The sequence below is a fragment of the Capricornis sumatraensis genome, chromosome 7 (assembly GCF_032405125.1).
Source record: "Capricornis sumatraensis isolate serow.1 chromosome 7, serow.2, whole genome shotgun sequence".
NCBI lineage: Eukaryota > Metazoa > Chordata > Mammalia > Artiodactyla > Bovidae > Capricornis > Capricornis sumatraensis.
The window spans coordinates 52,808,650-52,833,082 of record NC_091075.1 but is presented as its reverse complement, the minus strand read 5'-3'; the positions used below and the strand labels follow the sequence as shown (position 1 = coordinate 52,833,082).

The following is a 24,433-nucleotide window of genomic DNA, read 5'->3' as shown; positions in this document are numbered from 1 at the left end:
TCTTTTAAAAACTATGTATTTATTTAGCTGCATCCTGTCTTGGTTTTAGCACATGATCTTAGTTTCCCCATGGAACATGGGATCTTAAGTTTCCTGACCAGGAATCAAACCTGTGTCCCCTGCATTGCAAGGCAAATTCTTAACCACTGGACCACCAGGGAAGTCATTTTTTTCTCTTTTTAAATCTCTGAGTTAGATTGGAGAAAGCTGCTTGTTTGAATAAATACCAATTTAATGAACAAGATGAACACTATAGTTAGAGTTATAATCTGACAACAGAGAGTAAGTGCAACAGTTTAAAATAAGATAGTAAATGATCAAAGAAATATAAAAAGTAGAGAAAATTCACCTACAGAAAAATAAGTAAGGTAAAAATTCTATTGTTTGTTTCATGTTTCTCTGTATCTCACATGATTAAAGGGATTTTTTTGTCTCTTTTCATCTTTACTGTAGATTAAAAAAAATTCCTTACCATAGATATATTTTGACATAGAATTAAGTTTATCTGAATTTCTCTAGATAGCACCTTAAAAAAGTCAGTTTTTACATTAGTGATGAGAAATTCTTCGACTGTAGACATAAGGTTTCAAAGACATCTAGGTAACTGTCTTAGGAATTACTCTATTTTATTATAAGGCAAAATAATAAACAGTTATACCCAGCGCCCTCCAGATCAACAATTACTACAGCATTATCTTCCTCACTCAATATTAATTTAGCAGAAATCAAACCATTTAAAATCCAACTGGTATATGCATCCATTCACTTCTCCTTCAATCAAAACTGAATGGGCCTGTCAACAGAGAAGCACACTTACAAGTGTGAAACCATTTGACCATGTTATATTTTAATTTGCAGAGACAAAAAAGACAAGCAATTTATTTACATAAAACTGTACAAAAGCAAATTAAATTATGTAAAGTATTTCATAAATAGTTGGACGAGTGTTTAATACATTTCGCCATGTTTAGCATAGTTGCGTGCATAGTGACTCATAAGAAATGATGATAAATTGTCCTCTGCTTCACTATCAACATCCAAGTAGCAGAACAATAGTCAATGATCAACATTACAAACAGATCGTACCACACTGAATGCAAGTGCTTTAAAATGTAGGAAAAATTGTCTGAAAGTAAACCCTAGGTAGCTGGAAAAATGATGCCTTCCTCCAGATGTTATATATACCTCTGCCAGGTCACAACTAACAACTTTACAATATTTATGATCATCTTCACTGTTTTGTTTTGTTTTTCCCCCTTAAGAATTCGTCTTATATTTACTGCTGTTACAATATACCTAAAACTATTGAGGTCTTCAGATTTCTCATGTCTGTTTTAGGATAGCTGTTTGATTCTTGGCAGTTTCTTCTGGTCTCTGTTTTATTTTCCTATAAGACAGCTTCCTAGGGTAACCTTTCAGCCAGACAACTTCAGTACCATCTTAGTTTTTCTTCCCATAAAAATAGTGCCTCTCTTGTTTTCTGAAACACAGGCAGCAGGCCAGTCAGAAACCATAATGACATCTGGAGTTTCAGAATGAGCCTCAGAGGTTCAGATTTTAGACTGAAGCTAAAGATGTTTTAATACACATAAATTGATATAGTTACTCAATTTATAAATGTGTCCTAATGTATAATGCATGCAAAGTTCACTTGAGTTTCTTGGGTACAGAAAACAAATATGGTTTATATAGTGCAGAACCAAAATGAAACAGCAGCTAAAAGAAAAATAACAACAAAAGAAGAAAGAATAGAAATGGTAAATCAGTATTTTACCTTGCAAAATGGACTGATTTCATCCCTGATAATCTCTTTCTATATTACTACTACAATAAATGCATTAGCCTTCTAGATCAAATTAAGCAGCCTATATAAATTTTGTTTTATGAATGAATGATATTTAAGACTGGTCCACTATCTGAGTTTGTCAGAAGGCAAATTTTTAATATATTATTTATTATTTTCAGAAAATAAACATGGATAAATATATAGGATCAGAAAAGTTGGGAATAGCCCATTTCCCCTCATTGTCCAAACCCAACAACCGTTTTTTTACCATAACAACAGGTATAAAAGGCACAGTTGCTTATTTTGCATTCACTCATTTATTATTTTTTTGTTTCTTTTTATAGATTTTTTTTCAAAAGCACTCTATCTATGGAGTGGCACCAGATTTAACCTATTCAAAATAAAAGTCATACAAACACAAAATAGATTTCTGTGCCATGCCAGCTCATTATAATAATAAACATGTTATGATAGCTAATTCTACTAGAAATACTACGAATACTTACAGTACACTGAATTTTATTCTTTCACACCCATTTTAGTTCTAAAGAGGCTCACGAGTTAAATGATGATGACATGGCTATCTTGTATGTGGTGCAAATGTCATTGGGGAATGTGGATCCAATTAATCCAAAGGTCCCATATGACCCGTATTAGCTTTATAGACAACAGAAGGGTTTTAAGATAGAGTGAAATGAGCTATCTAATGTTTCAAGTGTATCATGAAAGAAAAAAATGCATTAAAAAGTCTGTTTCACACCTGTGTTATGCAATTGAATATTTCCTTTGTAACGTGCAAGAAAAAATATGTATACATTTCATAAGTATCTTTAGAAGTATTTTGTCTTAATAGGTACTTACAGATTATACAAGGCAGAACTGCTTTAATGCAGCTTCCTAACAAAGTACTAGAATTGCATCTTTCCATAATGTAAATAATAATCAACCATAAACATTTTCATTTATTGATATTTTAGTCCAATGATTTTTTTCTTCAATTACATATCTTCTTTCATCCTATTATACATAAACTAACATCAAAATGAAAACTCCATTTAAGAAAGAGTATAAGGAAATGACCCCAAAGAGTACCCCACCAAACAGAGAAATGATTTTCAAAGATAAGCATTTTGATGACCTATAGTGAATTAACAACCTGTATACCAGGTTGCTTCACTTTGTAGTCTAAGAAATACTGCAAAGCATGAAACTACCCCAGAGCTACATTGTTTCTACAGTTTGCTAAAGAGCCATCAAGGCTATGCCTTAACTAGGTTACAAACATTCAGTAATGGGAATGTTTGCTCTCTTCACCTGTTATCCCCTAGCCTGTCCCTGGATTGTCACTTTTTCTGAATGCCCCAGCTTAGTTTCCCATTGTATTAAATTCTCCTCTGGAGAGGAAGTGACCCTAAAATCTGCATATTCTGTTTCTTTATATTACACTGAAGGAAAAAAAAAGACTGCATATTTTTGAACTCTGAGATGTGTATACCATGAGCCATGTCACTGCCCAGAACTCATTTCTTTCACGTTCAGTCTAGATTAAAGAGATATGTTAAACAATGCTCAAAATCACATTAGTGACTAAGTCAACTAGGGGTGTCACCTTGTTTTAAAGTTGTGAGTCTCAAGATAGTGCTATATTGCACAGAATGCCAAATTAATGCACTTTTGTTACTTGGAAGTATACACTGAACATGTAAAAAATACACTTGGTTATTTCAAATGTGGATGAGACCAGTAAGTACAACCTGATTCTCAAATGATGATAGTAAAATTAACTAAGACTGTTATGCCAATGTATCTTTCTCTTCCTACCTACCCATAAATATGATATTAAAAAGTAGAATCTTCCCTGATAATATTTTCAAAACTAAACTTTAACCTCAACTAATTGCCTATTATAGTACCAAACATATATCTCACTGGCTTTTCCGTTTCTGAACTTTCAAAGAAAATTCATGCTTTCTGGGTACAGAGAAAATGTAAGATAAACTGGCTTTTGAGGGTTCTCTCTGTGTGCCTGGGTTCAGTGACTTCTGTTGCTTCATGGATTTCCACATCAAGACCAAATTTACTCCATGATTTCCCTGATCTGCCTTATGATCTTTGGCCTTTAAATGATACAATTGTTCCTGTTAGTTGATAATAGTGGTGCCGTTCCAAAAACATATATAGTTTTTCAAAGTTATAACTAGTATAATTCGTGTGATCAAAGTAGCATGTATACTAAGAATATTCAGTAAATGTATGGAACTGACATTGATGCTCCTGACTTGAGAAAAAAAACCTATGCCAATTTGGGACTGCTGTCTCTGACTGGGTATTGTTTATTTTTTCAGGCTTTGTTAGAATGTTAAAGCTATGATCTTCCCCTAAATGCTTCTTCTGGAGTTCCCCTCTATAAGGACTGTACTATTAGAGGGACTCTCTCATGTTTGAAAGATTGCCTTCCATGGTTATTCATCATATTCTGATCATATGTCTGAAATACATTTCACCTGATCTGCTTTTTCTGATCAACCGGATGACATTCGAACTGAATCAAAGTGACTAAAATCATGTTTCAGCTTAGGGATAATGAGAGTGTGTGTGTTCTGCTAATCAGGCTTGTTACCATGAAAGAAACTTGCAACCATCTTTTTTTGTTTGTTTGTTTTTCTGGTTTTTGGAGTGGGGCGGGGAAGAGAGTAAGAGGGTTTAGGGAATCAGTGAGGGGGTTAGACATGCAAGTAACAAGGATGGTTTCTACATTGTACATTTCAATCAGGCTGAACAGTGTCGCTCACTAAGGCCTGATCTGGAGGCAGAAGTGGCAGGCAAAGCTTTGTCTCTTTGGTAGCCCCCTCTTTTTGATTACAAGGTTTCGTTTTGTAAGGTTTTTCACCCCTTATTCTCCTTCTCATACATGAAAAGAACTTTGCTGTTGCTTCTGTATAGCCTACAGGTAAACTTCTCTTCTAGTGAGAGTATTGACAGGAGATGGCTTGTATTCCCCCGTTTTTGTAAGGGGAATATCCTCAGTGTTGGCATCCTCATTTTTGCTGAAACTAGCCGCACTGAAGGTCTCATAGGATGAGGTCAACTTTTTGTTCAGGAGGTTTCTGTTGCGGTCACCCATGATGGCGGCCTCACCATTAGCCAGTTTTTCCTGGCTTCCTCGTTCATCAACAGGCATGAAAGTGGAGAGTTTGGGCTGGCTCTTCTTCCTCTCTGGAGAAGTGCGGACAGGCATCCAGCAGGAGTCGGAATGGCCATACTCATCACACTCACGGGTACACTTCCCAGTCAGGGCTACATCTGGAAGAGGTCTTGAATCTGAAATTTGAGGAGAAGGAGCCTTTAAAGCAGGTCATTTCTCAACAGCCTTTTCCGACCTATGTGAAACTTGGTGGGGGGAGGGGTAGTTATGTATATTATATTACATATACATTTCCTTTACCATATCCCCTTTTTCAACACTCTGCAGTTCATTATTCCAAAGAACTGTTTTTATTTCATATCCATTAAAAATAAGGTTTTGCAAAAACTTCAACTATTATAGAAAGAGAGTAGAGGACAAACGGATAAATTTAAGTGTGTGTTGAACAGACAACAGGTATATGAATTTGTTACAGGACAGGTACGTGTGCATATTCTCACACAGAAATAAAGTATGCAAGTATATTTGTACAGGAGTAAATTTTTTCACAGTCATAAGTTATTAAATCCAAAAATATCATTTTCTGTATTTATAAATTATCCCAGAAATCATGTACTTTTGCCAATTGAATTGCTTTGCTTCCTGTTTATACATTATTCATATAATGCAAATATGCAAAACCTTATATTTAAAATATATTATAAAACATCAGGGTGACTCAGAAGTAGAACCTAAACTGACAGCACATTGTGTGGTTAAAAAGTAAACAAACAAACAAACAAACAAAAAAACAAAGTACCAGTGGGTTCAAGTGTGAGTATACTAGTATAATCAGCACTTACCCAACCCAAGCCCACACCCAACCCCACCTCCCACCTTGTTAATGACCTTGTTAATGTGCTGTAGGATAGTCCCTTGAGTGTTCACATAGAAATATACCTGTCAGTGTGTTTGCTGAATGGAAATACTATGTGAAAGGCAATGTACTGGGTAAATTGAATCAAACTCTCTTGATGAAATGACACGTTTTCCTAATTAAAGTCTGTTGCCTAATGCCGTGGGAAATATCTTGTATTTCTATAAAGCTGTTATATCATTGTATGTGTCTGTCTTTGGAGAATCGTTATATATTTTCTTACTATTACAAAGTTTTTAAACAGATTTGTTTTTGTTTGAGAAAGAGAGTGAGAGAGAGAAAAACCTGCTTCACCTCAACAGATTCTAAGAAAACAACCTGTAGGGTTGTATTTAATATATTTGATAGTTTCTTTTACTGCCAAACAAAAGAACATAATATGACTGTTCTCCAATGTATATTGTTCGGTATCATTTTATTACAAGGCTTAGGACTTAAAAGACTGACAAATTTTAACCTCTGCAAATACATTCACAACAAAGGAATTCCGTAACATTTGCATATGCACTGGTTTAAAATAAAAGAGGGGGTTATTTAACTTATTCCCAATATATTTAAAGCTACTGCTTTTGCCTCCACATATCAATTCCTGTAGTATAAAATGATATTCTCATTTGGTTATCATTTGGATTAGGTTATTTTACAAGTTTCACATCATTGAAACTCTTAAATCAAGTCAGTCCAATCTTGCATGTCATTTTTTTCACTTTAGTAATGAGTCGCTAACTGAAATATTGATATTTGTCAGCTTAATGATTTTTGAACCACTGTGACCTGAGATTTTTATGCTATGTGCTCAGAGTTCAGCAAGAAAATGCCATTGTTCTTCACAGGAAATCCAGAATTCCTTTTCTCTTTTCCAAAGGCAAAATGCAAAGATAATTATTTATTGCAGTTGCAAATGCTGCTCTTTGATTTTAAGTGGACAGATCCTATTAATTTTATCATCAAAAGAAAAAGCACATTCCTATTTTTGTGTATGTGCTAAACTCCCTCTGTGTCTCTCAAACACAAATTTTAGATGCATTTTTTAAAAATCAAAGTTTTGACAAATTTTTTTAATGGTTTTTGTAATCTGGTTAGTTTAAATGAGCAAACTGAGTTATTTGGAATATTTCCTGTCTTGGGATACTTTATTTGAAGCTGACCTAAATGCTTTGAACAGGAAAGAAATCTTATAAAGATGCAAAGTGTGAGATCAGATTTACTTTTTACTCTAAACATTCCTTTTCTTCTTCACTGCCTTAATAGGTTCAAGTTTTTCTTTTTCTCCTATGAGAGTGCCTACCAAGGACACAAGATAGTAATCAGAAATTTAGCTACTGAAGTAGGAAAAGGTCTTTATAAATGTGTTTGTCATTACCTGCAGAGATGATAGAGAATTGTCTCTAAACATCTCTGCGTTTACTTAAGTATGACGATTTACTTAGACAATGACTTACACAGGTTGCTGCTTTTGGGGATTAATTTGTGTTTGCAGTCTGAAATTCATAGCACCTAGTGTATCCTTTGTTGGAGATGCACTTAGAGATAGCTCACAAAAATATCTTAACACTCTAACACCTCTTCCTACCTGTTATACTTAATTTGTGTACCTTGAACTCCCTGTAGCTCATAAAAATTATATTCATTTAAATTAACTCAATTTCCAGTCAACTAGAAATGAGATGCTCTTCAGTTCATTCCCATCAGTCTTTACTTCATAGTCCAGGTTATCTCCTACTAAAATTGATTTCCTCTTTTTGCTTTTAAGGAAGGGCAGCTTATCTTCTGTGCCATAAGCCACATGTGGGCTGCCACATCTTTATCCCAGAAGGATGACTTTTAATAAGGATCTCCTGTCATTTCCAAAGTGAAACACTTGATTGGGGACCACAGTGGAATTTTGACAAGCCTAATTGGCTGAGACATGTTGCAGTGTTTGTCATCAAATTTAGAAAATAATCAAGAAAGGCTATAAGAGATTCATCACAAGCAATCAAAACTTCTAATCTTGATGACTCAAATCCTCAAAAGAAACACCAATGATTAACAAATGCAATTTATATGATGATGTAATTTATTAAGGGAAGGCATGAGTAGAATAGTATTTTTTCTGTATTTGCTTATTTTATTTATGCAAGTAGATATTATACATATTTTTAAAAGACAGGAGTTATATAGGGTCTTATAGAATTACTAAACACACTTTTTTTCCCCTTTTCTTAAAAGATATACTCCTAAAATGTCCTCTTTTTGTGGGATTTTAGAGGCAGATCTTCCATAAATAGTAATCCTCCTTAGTCTTTCACTGAAGGAGGTGTTTTATTATATCTAAGAACATTATTGCACACTTCAGTTCAGCACTCTTCCCTTTCATTTTGACCTGAGTGAAGATGGAAAATAGTTAATCATGACTCTTTTTATGTGATACTGAGTAATTAATAAAGCAAAATATTCTGTACTGAAATATGGTATTCTCTATCAGCATTTTCCATAAGTAAGTGAGTTCCTTAGAGGTCCCCCCTTCACATGCCCTTAATCATATTAAATTTTGAGATGACTGAAAGTCGAAGTGATATTCATTAGGTCTTATTGCTTTAGCATCATTTGCAGAGTTTTCCACTTGCAGCTAGCTATGCTGTTTACTAGAAACATTACATATAATAACTTTGGAAAGTTAAAATCTGTTCTTAGACATCAAGTTAATTATCCCTTCAAAAGTACAGTTTTCAGCTATCATAATATCAAACAATGTATAACACATAAAAAAATTCCCTGAACTTCTTCCCTCTTACTTATCACCTCAACCCAACAGCAAGGAGGATGGAAGTAGTGAGGGGATCAGATTATGGGAGAGCTGAAGCCAAAGAGCAAGTGTTTTGACTTTCACTTTAGTGTTTCCCATAACACCGTATTGCTCCTTCTTAAAATGTAACAGCAGAGTTATTTAGAGGTCAATTACTGCTACTCATAGCCATAAGAAAAAGTTACAGTCTCCTAAGAAAGATAAAAAAAAAAATCTGAGCATCACAGGAAAGAGATGTCATGAAGACAAAAATTTTAAAAATACTTTAAAAATAATTTAACCTTTTTAAAGACTATACATTTCCTAATGTGAAGGAAATTAAAACTAATTTAAGAAATCAAGTTCTTTAACTACAAAGAAATGCACTTCATCTTACTAGGCAGGGCCAGATGAGTAGGTGGTGAGAAGATATTGCTACACAATGACCTCAGCAAGAAGTGACAGATAATATGTAGCATCATTAGAAATTCAAAGGAAAGTCCAGATTTAAGGAGGCCTTTAACGTTTCCAGAAGCTGCCCTATGCAATTCAGAAACTTTTAGAGGAATCAGTATTACAGGAGAGCAGTGGAATTGTTAAGGCTTTTAAAGACAACTTTGTACCAGTAAAGATTTGGATAGACGCAGTTATGCATTTTGCCAGAATCCTGATTACCCACTCCTATTCCAGGCCCTTGTCTTGGGGCTGAACATATAAAGATGTTTCCATTTCCTAAAAGACACACAGGCACATTTTCCTTTTTCAAGAATTTATTTTTCTGTTCCATGTCCTGACTTCCTGTTATCTGAAGACTTCCTTTTCTAGAGACATACCTGATTCTGGTGGAATTTGGTGGACCATGCACAGGTTTTACAAAAAGATGAACAACAGCAAAAGAGGCAGATAAATTTTGTTATTTTCCAACTAATATTTTGATATTAACTTTATTTTATTTAATTCAAATGAAAGTATCATTTTTATTCCAATGATTCAATTAAGTACTTTATTTTAAAATAGCTGTCTTGCCTTATATAATAGATCTGGGAACAAATAACTACATAAATCTTTTATTGGAACATTATTATTATAGTCAGTGAGGTTTAGGAATGAGGTTATGAAATCAAAAATGTGCATACTGAGTTAGACTTGGCTTTTTATATAAATGATCTGAAGATCAGGGCTTCCCAAGTAGTGTTAATGGTAAAGAACCCATCTGCCAGTGCAGGGGACATAACAGATGAAGGTTCTATCCTTGGATCAGGAAGATTGCCCTGGAGGAGGGCATGGCAACCCACTCCAGTATTCTTGCCTGGAGAATCCCATGGACGTAAGAGTCTGGCGGGTTATAGTCCATAGGGTTAGTCAGCCACGACTGAAGCAACTTAGCATGTACACTCAACAAAAGATCCTTGCCTTTTGTCTGTTTGGGGCATTTAGGAAGGTTAGAAAGGTGAGCATGTTAAGAGATTATGGAAAAGGTAGAAATCATTGCCTCGGGCAAGCAGTAGATGATCTTCTGAATATTTCAGAAGTTTCTGTAAGAAGGGGAAATGTGGTGTACTTATGCAAGTGTCACCCAGATCTACTACTAGGTGGTTAAAATTTCTATACTGTGTTCTAATCTATCATGAAATCACTTGCTACTATTGAATTATAAGAAGAGATAAGTGTCATCTATCCAACCAGCCCTATTTCAGTCTCATCTATACCTTTCTTGAGTGCTTCCTTCAAGGGACAACGGAACTCGTGAAAAAAACAGGAGGCTGTTTTCAGTGTCATTCTGTGTCCATCATGTGTAAGCTGTGTGACTTTGGATATAATTTCCCTGAGCCTCAAGTTCCTCATTTGTGAAGTAATAATACCTATTCCACCATTTTTATGGGGATAAATGAGTGAATGTATATTAAGTTTATAATATGATGTCTGATGCTGTATATATTTTTGGTAAATAGTAGGTCACAGCCCCTGGAGAGATGTAAAAACATAGATTTTTTTTCTTTCTCTGCAGTCTTCCCTGAATGAAATGGGTGTTAAGGGAATGGGCACCACAATGAGGATCCTTGAATTCAAATCCTAACTTTGTCATTTAGTACATATGTAACTTTAAACAATTTACTTGGTTCATGTAAATCTCCTAATCTTTATAAAAGACATAAGAATGAATTAACTTAAGATAATTATGAAGATTAAATGTATTAACACAGGTAAACTTAATAGAATTTTTGACATACAATGGGCCCTCAATAAATATTAGATATTTCAAGTGCACAATCTATTATCCACAATTCAGTTCTCAAAATAGCTTTGAAAACCAAAAGCTTTTATTCCCCATATATTTACAATAAACCTGACTTTTAATACAATGTTATTTTTCATCTTTATTTATCTCACATAGTGTGAATATGTGTTTTGAAGGAAAAATAGTGTTTAATTAAAGGCACTATCTCAGACTCTTAGATCTTCAAAATAATAGGAAAGTGAAAGTTAGTTCAGTTATGTCCAACTTTTTGTGACCCCATGGATTGTAGCCCTCCTGGCTCCTCTGTCCTTGGAATTCTCCAGGCAAGAATACTTGAGTGGATTGCCATGCCTTCCTCCAAGGGATCTTCCCAAGCTAGGGATTGAACCAGGGTCTCCTGCATTGCAGATGGATACTTTACCAGCTGTGTTACCAAGGAAGCCCTCCAAATATTATAGATGCATGATATTATCTTTTCTAGTGTATAAATGATTCCTATTTTTAAGATATGTTTGTTCTCAAGGGTTTCAGATAACTTACTGTGGATCTAGTAGCAATCATCAATCAAAAGGACATGTATTTGGACTTATTTTTTCAGTAGGACTCATGGATTTATGCTGATAGAGTCTGCAGTATACCGGAGCTAACACCCACTGAGGAAAGTACAGTGGTCACGGGTTACTCCATATCAGATATTCCCCTTAACACTTCTTTATTAAGACTTGGCTGGAGATTTATTCAGAGTATGTCATAGTTGCTCAAAACTGAACAGCAAATTCTCTGTTAGTTGCAGTTATCTTTACAACATAAACAGATCAACCCCACAATCGCTCATTTTCATTTGAAAGAGACTTGCCTCTGCGATCCTGGGTTGTTATTTTGCTTTGCCTGCATGGACCACAACATGAAAAAGGAGAAGGCAATGGCACCCCACTCCAGTACTCTTGCCTGGAAAATCCCATGGATGGAGGAGCCTGGTAGGCTGCAGTCCATGGGGTCGCTGAGGGTCGGACACGACTGAGCGACTTCACTTTGACTTTTCACTTTCATGCATTGGAGAAGGAAATGGCAACCCACTCCAGTGTTCTTGCCTGGAGAATCCAGGGACGGGGGAGCCTGGTGGGCTGCCGTCTATGGGGTCGCACAGAGTCAGACACGACTGAAGTGACTTAGCAGTAGCAGTAGCAGAGCTCCATTTTAACATGTTAAAAATTACTAATAAGCTAACCTCAGACTAAGAGTTTGACAATCTAGGAAAAACAACAAAAAGCAGGGAAAATACCTCCCCTTCAGTGCACCTTTCAGAGATCAAAATTAACGAAACAAAAGCATTCAAGTTTTGTGGATTTAATGATGTATGCATAAGCTTGTTTTAAGTCACAAAATAAGGCCAGAAATTCCTCTCATCTTCCTATACACAGCCCTTTGGAGTGTGATATCACTACTTCTGTCAAGATTCTATTTCTGCAGCCCTTGAAGCTGGGCTAGCTTTGACAACCAGAGAGACACTGCACAATTTTCAGGATAGGTCTCAAGAGTTCTCGCAACTTCTGCTTTTGACCTTGGAAGACTGTCATCTCTATCCTGACATAAAGCATGTTCTAGCTTTTTTGAAGATGAAAGACTTTTTGAGAGAGAGAGAGAGACTCAGCTATTTCAGTTGGTCCAGCAGAGCCTCCCCCCAGCCAACCCCCGAGATGATGGCAGCCTCATGAGTGATCCAGACAAAACTTGCAGAAGAATCAATAGTCAAACCACAAAAACATGGAATGCAATCACTCTTTGTTGTTTGAAGCTCCTAAGTTATGTTTGTTTTTGTTTGTTTAGAGGGTGAGGAGAATTCCTTGATGCAGCAACAGATCTCTGAGGTTATGATCATGGATATACTGTATTATCTGTGATTAAAAAAAAAAAAAAAAAAAACGCCTGACATATAGAAACAATATATTCTACTTTTATGTCTTCTGATCATGGGCAAAAAACTGACTAATATTATAGAAAGAATAAACATTTTCAAAGATGTAAGTACATTTAATTTGAAGTTCAAGCAAAGGGTTCCCATAAAAATCTGGAAATTTTGGTCCCGTGATTACAGGATTTTACTGGATTTTTCACCTAAGAGTGTAGATTTTTCACATACACATATTTTTCACAAACATGTTTGAAAGCATCAGCAACTTTTCTCTGGACCTTAGGGTTAGGGTTAGGGTTAGTTCAGGCTGGCATGTCAAGACAATATTAAATGTTTAAACATGTTTGAAAGCATCAGCAACTTTTCTCTGGACCTTAGGCTAAACTCAGTTAAATAGCAATTGAATGTATCTCAAGAAGCATTTACTGCCCTGAGGCTTAGACCAATGTCATTCTGAATGTGGTATTATCATATACAGTGGAGACTGCAGGCCAGATTCAAGCAGTCCTGCTGAATCAACTCAAACATGATTCTGCTGGTTGGCACATGAAAACTGCACTACAGCAAAAAAATGTATGGTGACTGCTGGAGAGTGATCTATTTATGCACTTCAAAGATGGGGTTTCACTTTGATTTCACTCTTCACAAACGCAAAATTTGAGGTGAGGTAGTGGAGGTTAAGGGAATATTAGGGGAAGAGCGTGAAAATAAAGGAAGTAAGTGCTGAAAAATGCGGAGATGCTCTAATATTGATCAGAAGAGCTTATAAAACCCCAAAAAGATTGAGGATATTTATTACACAAGTTAAAAATTGATTATCCCACTGAAAATAGATGGAATTCTGGTCGTTTAGGCCATTCATGTTTGCTTTTCCACTGCAACAGTCAAAGTTTTCACGATTTTTTTTTCCTAGTCACTTGGGTTTCTGTAAGTTAGAAATTATTTGCTTTGGGTGTCATAGACTAGTAATCTAATGAAAAGTAGAAACATTGCCTCCCTCCGTAAACTCAGATGTGTGCCCATAAAATTTGCATAAGAATTTGAGTGGAGTTCATAATACCAGTTAGGGCTGCAGCATCTTGATGGATGGAATTTTACATTTATACATTTTTCCTTTGAGTTTAAATCAATGATTAAGAATATTTAACAAATAATAATCTATCCTTGAAATTTAGAAATTTTACATGGGGAAGATAAGTTGGCCTTCAGTGACAGAAAGATTTAAAACAAACAAATAAAGAACAAATTCTGCAACACATGTATAGAAGTGAAGAAAACAATTTAGGTTTGGTTATGTTAATATTGTAGGTAAGTCATTTAAATGCCTCTATCTAAAACCCCTCAGTAATTTATCAAGCTTTGTGTTGATTGAAGATTAATACTTGTGGGTAGATTTTACTGGTTGCTGATCAAGTTGCTGATCAACTTGAAATGTATTATGTATTTTCTTTGCTAGAACCTGCATCCAATATTTGCACCAGTGTCTTGAAACACGAGCAGCTGGATCTTCACTTACCATGAGAAGGGAGATGAATTAATGAATTCTTGTCATGCAGGAATTATATACAAAACAATAATGATCCAGATGAGTTTTTTAATTAATAAAATGTGTTAGCCACTGAACATTAATTTTATGGTACAGTGGAAAGTGGGTTCTTCTAAAAGAATTGAAAGTATCTATTTAGAATCACTTTCCAGTAATGACCTTAAATCTTCAATGATTCAAAATTGATTATAAAATTATAAAATATATATCCTACAATAAATATTAACTTTTGGAATGGATATTTAATCTAAAAATAATATATAAAGTTTCTAATAACTGTAAGAATATTATATTTGGATGGTAGTCTTAAAGGCAGTGCCCATTTTATCTTTGCTTCTCATATAACATATGATATCAATATTTCATTTTTTACAGCTGAGTAATATTCCATTGTATATACGCGGCAGAAGTCACAATACCTGTTCATGTTCTCCTTCAGTGTAGTGATCCTGCGAAACTATACAATTATTGTAATGAAATGACCATTTAAAAAATACATTCTCAGGTTATTTGCATGGAATTACCTATTGAAATGTATCATAATCATACAGTGGCTTATCTATTGAAAACACTCCTGTAATAAGAAGTTGAGTAGTCACAGAATTCCATTAGTTATTGTGACTGAGAAGAAAGACAGAGTTCCTCCTTTGTGTTCTTTACTGAGGAAGGTTTCACAAAAGTCTTGAGTTCAGAAGTACTTTTGAGAGGTGAGGTTCTGAAAGCTTTTAATAGGAGCTGAAACATCATTTATAAGGAGAGTTTTAAAACTATTAAAATGCTGGCTTCTTACTCTTATCAATAAGTTTATCAGTTAAAACTAAAATTGGCCATCACATTTAGGACCAAAAGAGTGTTGAAGAGCTTGGGAGCTTAGAGCAGGTAAATCAAAGGGAAAAAAAAGGAAATGATTTCTGATGACTAGCAAACAAGACTCAGTGAGCAGTTCAAGTGGGGGAAATCAATGAAGCAACACTGGATCAGTTTGCTTCATTGATTTTTGCTGCTCATTGAAATGTTTTCCTTTATTTACTTCCGATTTCTTCAGAGAGCGGCGAAGCCTCACTGCTGATCCTCCCTTGGAGCCTGTGATGGGAGGATGAGCAAGCTTTGGAGATCCTCTCACGCTTGCATTATACCTCTTCATGCCACATGAATTCAGCAGCACTTCTAACGCCCCTGTGATGCTGCAAATGCCATCCTGCGCCCACGACCTTACTATGGTAGGCATAAAGATGGTTCCCTCCCAAAATATCTACATCTTAGTCCCCAGAATCTGTGAGCCTGTTAGATGACAGGACAAAGGAGAATTAACGTGGCAGGAGCCATCAAGTTTCCTAATAAACTGTCCTTAAAATAGGGATATTATAAGAAGGCAGGTTATAAAACAAATGATGTGAGCACATACTAATAATTGAAAAAAGTAAGGAAACAGACTGTCTCCTTGAGCTGCCAGAAAGGGAGGCAGCACTGCAGAGACTTTGATTTTAGCCCCCAGAGACCCACATCAGACTTTTCAGGTACAGAACTGTAAGAGGATACAATTTTTGTTGTTTCAAGGCACCATGCTTTTAGTAATTTGTTACAGTTGCAATAGGCAACAGATACATACTCCCACCACTTGTTAGAGGAAGGTCAGGGGAAGATCAGGGTAGACTTGAAGCATTTGGTCCTTTCTACCCATACTTATGTGGCTTCCCTGTGGCTCAGATGGTAAAACGACTGTCTGCAAAGCTGGAGACCATGGTTCGATCCCTGGGTTAAAGACCCCTAGAGAAGGAAATGGCAACCCACTCCAGTACTCTTGCCTGGAAAATCTCATGGACAGAGGAGCCTGGTAGGCTACAGTCCATGGGGTTGCAAAGAGTCAGACACAACTGAGCGACTTTACTTTACTTTACTTTACCCATACTTATCCATTGGAGGGATTGAAGTAGAAAAGCTTTGATTTTTGAGTCGTATTTACTCTGTTCAGGAATTTTTTTATACTTTTAAAAATTTGGCTATATCTTAGTATCTAATTGTCTAAATTATTTGTATCTGACCAATCAGCAAAGTCCAGCAGAGTACTAACAGCTCATCCTTCTGAGTGATACCATTTTCTTCCTAGTTAGTTAGCAGTGTCTGGGATTATTAAGGCTTTCTCTCTTCAAGTAGTGGGATTCCCAAGAAGAGAAAAGAAAAAGAATTTGGCATAACATACAGGAAGGAGAACCAGGTACCAGGGTACAATCTTAATGAAGTCTCTGTCAAATTATTATGATGCTTTTATGATTTCCTGATATTTATTACTTGTGTCATATTTGTCTCTTTGTTAAGCCTGTTCCCTCTTAGTAATTAGTACGAGAGCTTCTGATAAAGAACACCTTTATGATTATTTTAAGAACAATAGTGTTAGTCGCTCAGTAGTGCCTGACTCTTTGCTACCCCATGGACTGCAGCCCACCAGGCTCCTCTGTCCATGAGATTTTCCAGGCAAGGATACTGGAGTGGGTTGCCATTTCCTTCTCCAGGGGATTGTCCCAACCCAGGGATCAAACCTGGGTCTCCTGCTTTGCAGGCAGATTCTTTACCGACTGAGCTACAAGGGAAGCCCCTTTAAGAACAATAAGTAGAATAAATCTCTCCCTAGTTTAAAACTCTCTTCTAAAAAATCAGTATAAGTTTCAAACTTTGTATTTCTACATAGAAATTCCTTCAAGATCTGAATCCTGCCTACTCTTAACCTTGATCTCTTTCTCTTCTTACCTGTTCCCTTTTACCACTTCAACAGACCTACTGTAGTTGTCATTTCTAGAAAGTCCCTTCCTGTTCCAGGTCTTCATGGCACTAATGTGCTGCCTCTTCTGCTATTCCTTGGCTTGTTATCTGTCTCCCACAAATCCTTCAAAGTCTAGTTTCAACATGTCAACTTTGAGATTTCGCCTAACCAGGCTGTCTAATTCTGACTTCTCTTTACCTCTCTAGTCCTCCTTACATGTCTCTCCCTTGTAGTTGTTTAGTTGCTAAGTTGTGTCCGACTCTTTTGTAACCTCACGGCCTATAGCCTGTCAAGTTTCTGTCTCTCTGTCCATGGGATTTCCCAGGCATAAATATGGAATGGGTTGCTGTTTCCTTTTCCAGATCCCTTTTCCAGGGGATCTTCCCAACCCAGAAATCAAAACCAAGACTTCTGCATTGGCAGACAGAATCTTTACCACTGAGCCACCAGGGAAGCCCATGTCTTTCTCTACCACACCATTTAATATATTGCACTGAAATCTGCTACCCATTCATGTGACTTTTCCTGTAAAATGTTACTCCCTCAGGCTAGAATTCACTTCACAAGTTACTAAACTGTGTACTTGGGATGCTAGGACCAAGCTGGTAATATAATCAATATGTGCTTTTTGAATGATGGATGAAAAACATGGTGGGGAAACAGATTGCAAGTCACCTCTGATGATTCTGTCTAACTCCACAATGGCCACAGGTAAAAGGAGGTAAAAGGAAGATAAGGACATATGCCAATTACAAACCCAATGCAATTGGCCAAGCATAGAAGGTGAAGTAGATTCTATTTGTTTGTTTGCTATATACAGATCTGAATAAACTTCTCTACCTGCTCACTCTCCTTACCCCCTTTCACAGCCTGTCCTATAATTTCTCTAGCTAAGATTTATTTTCCAGTAGAACAATGCAATTGATTGAAATAGCCCATGGATATGTTTTATGGAACAAAATGCAGTCCTCAGCCTGAGGCAGGCTAGTGGGGTCACTAAAAGCAGTAGTGGGTACAAAGTAAAGTCTAATGAGAAAAGCCTATACTTAGTAGTCACAAGACTACACATATGAACTAATTTGTTAAGCTTATTTGCTCACAAGTGGTAGCTATTTTATAGTTACTTTAATGTTTTCAGGACCTCTGGTTGGCAGTTATAAGAATCTTTCAATAATAAACTTCGGAAATGAAACTTATTTTGGCTTATACACAGCTTGTATCATAGAAGAGAAATTTCAAAGCATGAAGGAGAGGTATTCTATGTGATGGAAAATGAAAAGAAGAAAGCTGTCTTCTCTCTTCTTGTAATGTGGGTGTATTTTAATAGGAACTATTATAGGCAGTTTGCCAACCTATTTCAGTTCAACACATTTTATTTGCCTTTTCATAGCGACCTTACGGGTACATGTTAAGTGAGTAGGATCATGGACAGTTTAGATCGGTATTTTTCAAACATAGAATCAAGATCACCTGGTTGGTGGCTGAAGCTACTTATGAGATTAAAACTGGTTCATACTATGTTCACATTATTTTGCAAATATTTAATTGTAGATTTTTCAATAAGGGTATGTATATTTATATATATGTACGTGGTCCCCATATAAAGTAGACATTTTTTTCTGGGCCACATTGAATCCATAATTTAAATAATATCACATGGAAATCAGTATATTTCTGGCTATTTCTGAGGAAGTTATATGTTCTGTGATATCTAACACAAAATGTAACTTTAATATGCACACAATGTCAAGTTAATTTTAAATTGTACTTTTAGCTGTCATTTCAAATTGTACTTCAGAGACTACAGTGCTATCCTTATTAAAAAGGAATTCAGATAACTTAAAGAATGAGTTAGTCACATCCTCAATAATCACTTTAGGAAGTCTACTGTAAATACAGTCTCTTATTTAGAGACATTCTGAATTTACAGTTAATTCCCTAGATTCCAATTTCCTAGAATTATATGTAATTGTGATGAGCCTTCTCATAATCCAGTTAAATCCTCTGATAGACTTTATTTCAATCAGCAAAATGGCAACAGACCCTTTAAAAAAAAGGAGGACTTAATGTGACTTCTTAAAAGTCATGTAGACATTAAGATGTAGGACACATTTAAGTTGTCTAATTGTGCCACTGGTCTAATGCCTAAGTATTAATCTGTCACAATGTCAAATTACATACATTTAGGTTTCTTTTTTTTTAAGTAAAATGTGTCTGCGCTTAACAAACTCAGAGTGAAAAAAAATTCAGGACTGCAATTAGAATGTCATCTCTTCTGCAGATGACATGAGAAATGCATGAATCAGAGCTTAACAGTCAACATAATTTCACAGATAATTGTTGCAAAATTATGGTAATGCAACAATGTAAAGTACAGTGAGATTAGCAGACAGTGATGATCAACTATTTATCTCTACCATCTGCCAAGCATGCTTTTTATTTAAGTTTTTTTTTTTTTTTTCTTTTCTGCCAGTGTTTTCAGTTTGGAATTTGCCAGTAGTGGGCATCTCATAGGAAAAGAGGTTTCATGGTGTAAACAAATTTTTCCATGTGTTCAATGAATTAGCTTCACTGGCTCTTGGGCAAAAAAGATTGGTTGAATGGAATTAACTTTAGCAAGCTTTGTGTTTTGCCCTGAGTCTTGTACAATTCAAATGTGTGAATCCTATACCAAAAAAAAAAAAAAAAACCTAAGGAGGAAAAAAAAGGATAAAACTACAAATATTGCAATGAAAATCATCACTAAGACATATGCTTTGGGAATTTCCTTTAAAAGACATAATTAAAATTTATGTGTACTATATTAATCATTGGATTGTACCCTGTAAGTACTTCAGTGAATCATTCGGTGAGAATGTTGCTAATTTGTCAATATTCTCTCTCTGCAAATAAGCCAAGGACTATTGGAATCAGGACTTGTTATGGCAGGACAGGGGAACTCAGAGGAATTTCCACTATGCAGAGAAAATAACAGATGAACTTTCCTTCACAAAGCTGGCATGAAGGTTTCAGGTTCAGGGAAGGTAAATACCACTATTATTGTAACATCACTCACCTAGAGCCAGACTTCCTGGAATGTGAAGTCAATGGGCCTTAGAAAGCATCACTATGAACAAAGCTAGTGGAGGTGATGGAATTCCAGTTGAGCTATTTCAAATCCTGAAAGATGATGCTGTGAAAGTGCTGCACTCAATATGCCAGCAAATTTGGAAAACTCAGCAGTGGCCACACGACAGGAAAAGGTCAGTTTTCATTCCAATCACAAAGAAAAGCAATGCCAAAGAATACTCAAACTGCTGCACAATTCCACTCATCTCACACGCTAGTAAAGTAATGCTTAAAATTCTCCAAGCCAGGCTTCAGCAATACGTGAACTGTGAACTTCCTGATGTTTAAGCTGGTTTTAGAAAAGGCAGAGGAACCAGAGATCAAATTGCCAACATCTGCTGCATCATTGCAAAAGCAAGAGAGTTCCAGAAAAACATCTATTTCTGCTTTATTGACTATGCCAAAGCCTTTGACTGTGTGCATCACAATAAACTGGAAAATTCATCAAGAGATGGGAATACCAGACCACTTAACCTGCCTCTTGAGAAACCTATATGCAGGTCAGGAAGCAACAGTTAGAACTGGACATGGAACAACAGACTGGTTCCAAATAGGAAAAGGAATATGTCAAGGCTGTATATTGTCACCCTGCTTATTTAACTTATATGCAGAGTACATCATGAGAAACACTGGGCTGGAAGAAGCACAAGCTGGAATCAAGATTGCCAGAAGAAATATCAATAACCTCAGATATGCAGATGACACCACCCTTATGGCAGAAAGTGAAGAGGAACTAAAAAGCCTCTTGATGAAAGTGAAGGAGGAGAGTGAAAAATGACTTAAAGCTCAACATTTAGAAAACAAAGATCATGGCATTTGGTCCCATCACTTCATGGGAAATAGACGGGGAAACAGTAGAAACAGTGTCAGACTTTATTTTGGGGGGCTCCAAAATCACTGCAGATGGTGACTGCAGCCATGAAATTAAAAGACATTTACTCTTTGGAAGGAAAGTTATGACCAATCTAGACAGCATATTGAAAAGCAGAGACATTACTTTGCCAACAAAGGTCCATCTAGTCAAGGCTATGGTTTTTCCATTGGTCATGTATGGATGTGAGAATTGGACTGTGAAGAAAGCTGAGCACTGAAGAATTGATGCTTTTGGACTGTGGTGTTGGAGAAGACTCTTGAGAGTCCCTTGGACTGCAAGGAGATCCAACCAGTCCATTCTGAAGATCAGCCCTGGGATTTCTTTGGAAGGAATGATGCTGAAGCTGAAACTCCAGTACTTTGGCCACCTCATACAAAGAGTTGACTCATTGGAAAAGACTCTGATGCTGGGAGGGATTGGGAGCAGGAAGAGAAGGGGATGACAGAGGATGAGACGGCTGGATGGCATCACTGACTCGATGGACGTGAGTTTGAGTGAACTCCGGGAGTTGGTGATGGACAGGGAGGCCTGGCGAGCTGTGATTCATGTGGATGCTAAGTGTTGGACACGACTGAGCCACTGAACTGAACTGAACCTGAAATAGTATTTTCATTCACTCAGGAAACATTGATATATCAGACACTATTCTCAAACATATAGTAGTTTATTCAATTCTCACAGCAATCTTGTAGACAGGTTGTATATTGACCCCATTTTACAGATGAGGAAAGTAAGGCATAAAGAAGTTAAATGAGTTTTTCACAAGTTTGCATCTAGAGAGTGAAAGAATGAGGTTGCAAACGCAGACATTCTGACTTTAATGTTGTGCTGTTAACTGTTATACATACTCCCTTTCAATTAATAACACATTAATATACTGTAAACTCGTGTCATAGCTTGAAAAGAATTATCTATCTCTAAGCTGAATTACAGCAGAAAAGCATTTTCCTTTCTTCTCCCATAGGAGAAGAAAGTTGGAAAAACAGTATCTTCAGGTATACTAAGAATCTCAATAGACTTAGCTTGAAATAAGGGAAATTTTTAGTTTGGACAGACAGAAAGGTGAAAACTCAAGAAGCATGTGCATAGAGATTCCAGGACCAAAATGATATTGGGAAGTGACTGTTTTTCTTGGCTCTTTCTCTCACAGCTATCCCTCAGTTGGTCTCTGAATGGATGAAGAATTTTGTATCTAAGTCAAAATAAGGAGTCTAAATTACTATGTTGGTAAAAAGCCTCAAACTTCTCCTATTATTAAAGCCATATTAAGCTAAGAAAAGGTTGCATCTTCACAATATTGGTCTATTTGTAGTTCTACATGGTAAAAAGACACCTCAATTATGAGGTTTGGGATCACTGTCATCCCAGAGACAGAAAAGCCAAGTTTGGAAACCATAGTGTGCTGGGCTGAACTTCTGAGAATGGGAGATGCCAAGCCACTCCTTGGTGAGGTAAATGTGAGAAATGGAAATAAATGCTTTAAGAATAGAAGAAAGAAGTATGATGGTTATTTCTAGCAAACAAAGCATCAAAGAGATTATGTAGGACAAAATAATCACAATTGGGTTGGTTAAATTTGGAAAGAAAACCTGACTGTACTGATTTCTTAAGAGAAAATGAACACAAAGAGATATTTGAGCCATACTTATTTAACCCTGTATTAATCAGGTAATTGACATACATATTTTTAGATGACTTGAGAATATATAGGTGCAATCCATGAGGCTGAGATTTAACCTGTAGAGATGAGGAAAATGTATGTATATTAAAAGGGAATGAGGTAAAAGTGGTGCCTTCAAGTATACTTAACGTGCAAGTATACTTGCATGTCACACTTTTTCGTAACAGTATCTTGAAACCCAAACCAAGGAACCATGCACAGTGCAAACTTTTACTTTCACTGTGTGAAAATCTTTACTTTCATTCCTACACTAGTGGGAATCAATGAATCAGTGTGATTAACACCCTGGGATCTAAGCAAAGGAAGTCCGATTGAGTTCACATTCTGCCACTTATCAGCAGAGTAACCCCAGGCAAGTTACTTAAGGGCATATATCTCATGGGTTGTTCTGAGGATTAAATAAGACAAACATGTTGAGTGCTTTGCATAAGGATCTACATATAGAAACACACTGTATATTTTTCTACTGCTATCATTACTGTTGTTCTAACTTCTATGTGTCTTTTCCACACATATATTTATATGGGAAAATACTGACTCCAAATTATCAAAAAATACATATTTTTATAAATGTCCTCTTTTCTTGGTATAATTAAAGATGTCAAAAGTTTACATTTTTAGAATATTTACCAATTAATTATACAGAAATATATAAAATATTTCACATATGTGCGCTAAGTTACTTTCAGCCATGTCTAACTCTGTATAACCCTATAGACTGGAGCCTGCCAGGATCCTCTGTCCATGGGATTCTCCAGGCAAGAATACTGGAGTGTTTTGCCATGCCCACATCCAGAGGATCTTCCTGACCCAGGGACCAAACCCTAATCTCTTGTGTCTTCTGCACGGGCAAGCAGGTTCTTTACCAATAGTACCGCCTAGGAAGGCCTCTTTCACACATGAAAGATTAAAATTCATGTTTTTGCATTATCAGTTAGAGTGCCAAAAGATATCTTTTAAATAAAGCCCCAAAATAGTTTGTGAAAAAAGACATCATTCAAGTTTCTTTTTAAATTATTTAAATCAATAAATGTCAAAAATGCATATTACTGGAAACTGAGAAGAAGAAATACAGAGTAATTTCAAAGAGCATGTGTACATAAGTTAGTGATTTTTCTGACAAGTAGCATTATATTTTATAATTACCAGCTTTTAAATATTAATTGAAACAATCTATCGTTACTTGCAAGAATACAATATTAAAGGCTGTAAATAATAATTAGTACTCTGTCATCTACTTAACTAGGTATAATCTCTCATTTCTCCCAAAGAAACAATTTTTACATAATTATTATTTTTCTCACTTTAAAATCACATTTTTATTGCTTAAATTCTAATTTGCTGTTTTAAAAAAATATGAGGCCATGAAAAGATGGTAAAATTGAGAAAGTTAAAGAGATTATGTGCCTTTAACACAATATAATCTTTAAATTATTACTTGGGTGGACTTTACAAGTGTATCAGCATTTAAAAGAAAAAAAGAAGAGTTTAAAGAATCTTTAAACAGATCAGAAAGTATAAAAGGTGCAGAATCTCAGTTAATGTGAATTAAATTATCTTCAAAAGAGGGGGAAAAAGTTAAGAAACAGCTTTCTGTTCTGCATGTTAACTAGCCTAAATAATGCAGAGCTTAAGTGCAAAAGCAAGAGAATTTAAAAGGGAAAACAGATATCTTGAGACGACTTGTCTTTTAAAGTAACT

The 24,433-nt window shown here is 35.9% G+C and overlaps 1 protein-coding gene across 2 annotated transcripts in view; it reads right to left on the bottom strand.

The window, feature by feature from the left end:
* Positions 1-4,730: 4,730 nt before the first annotated feature.
* Positions 4,731-24,433, bottom strand: part of PCDH7 (protocadherin 7) — a 463,025-nt gene continuing 443,322 nt past the window's right edge. For both annotated transcript variants that reach the window (XM_068975541.1, XM_068975542.1), the window contains exon 3: positions 4,731-5,107. In XM_068975541.1, the coding sequence (XP_068831642.1) occupies positions 4,731-5,107 (377 nt within the window). The remainder of the gene's footprint in view (positions 5,108-24,433) is intronic.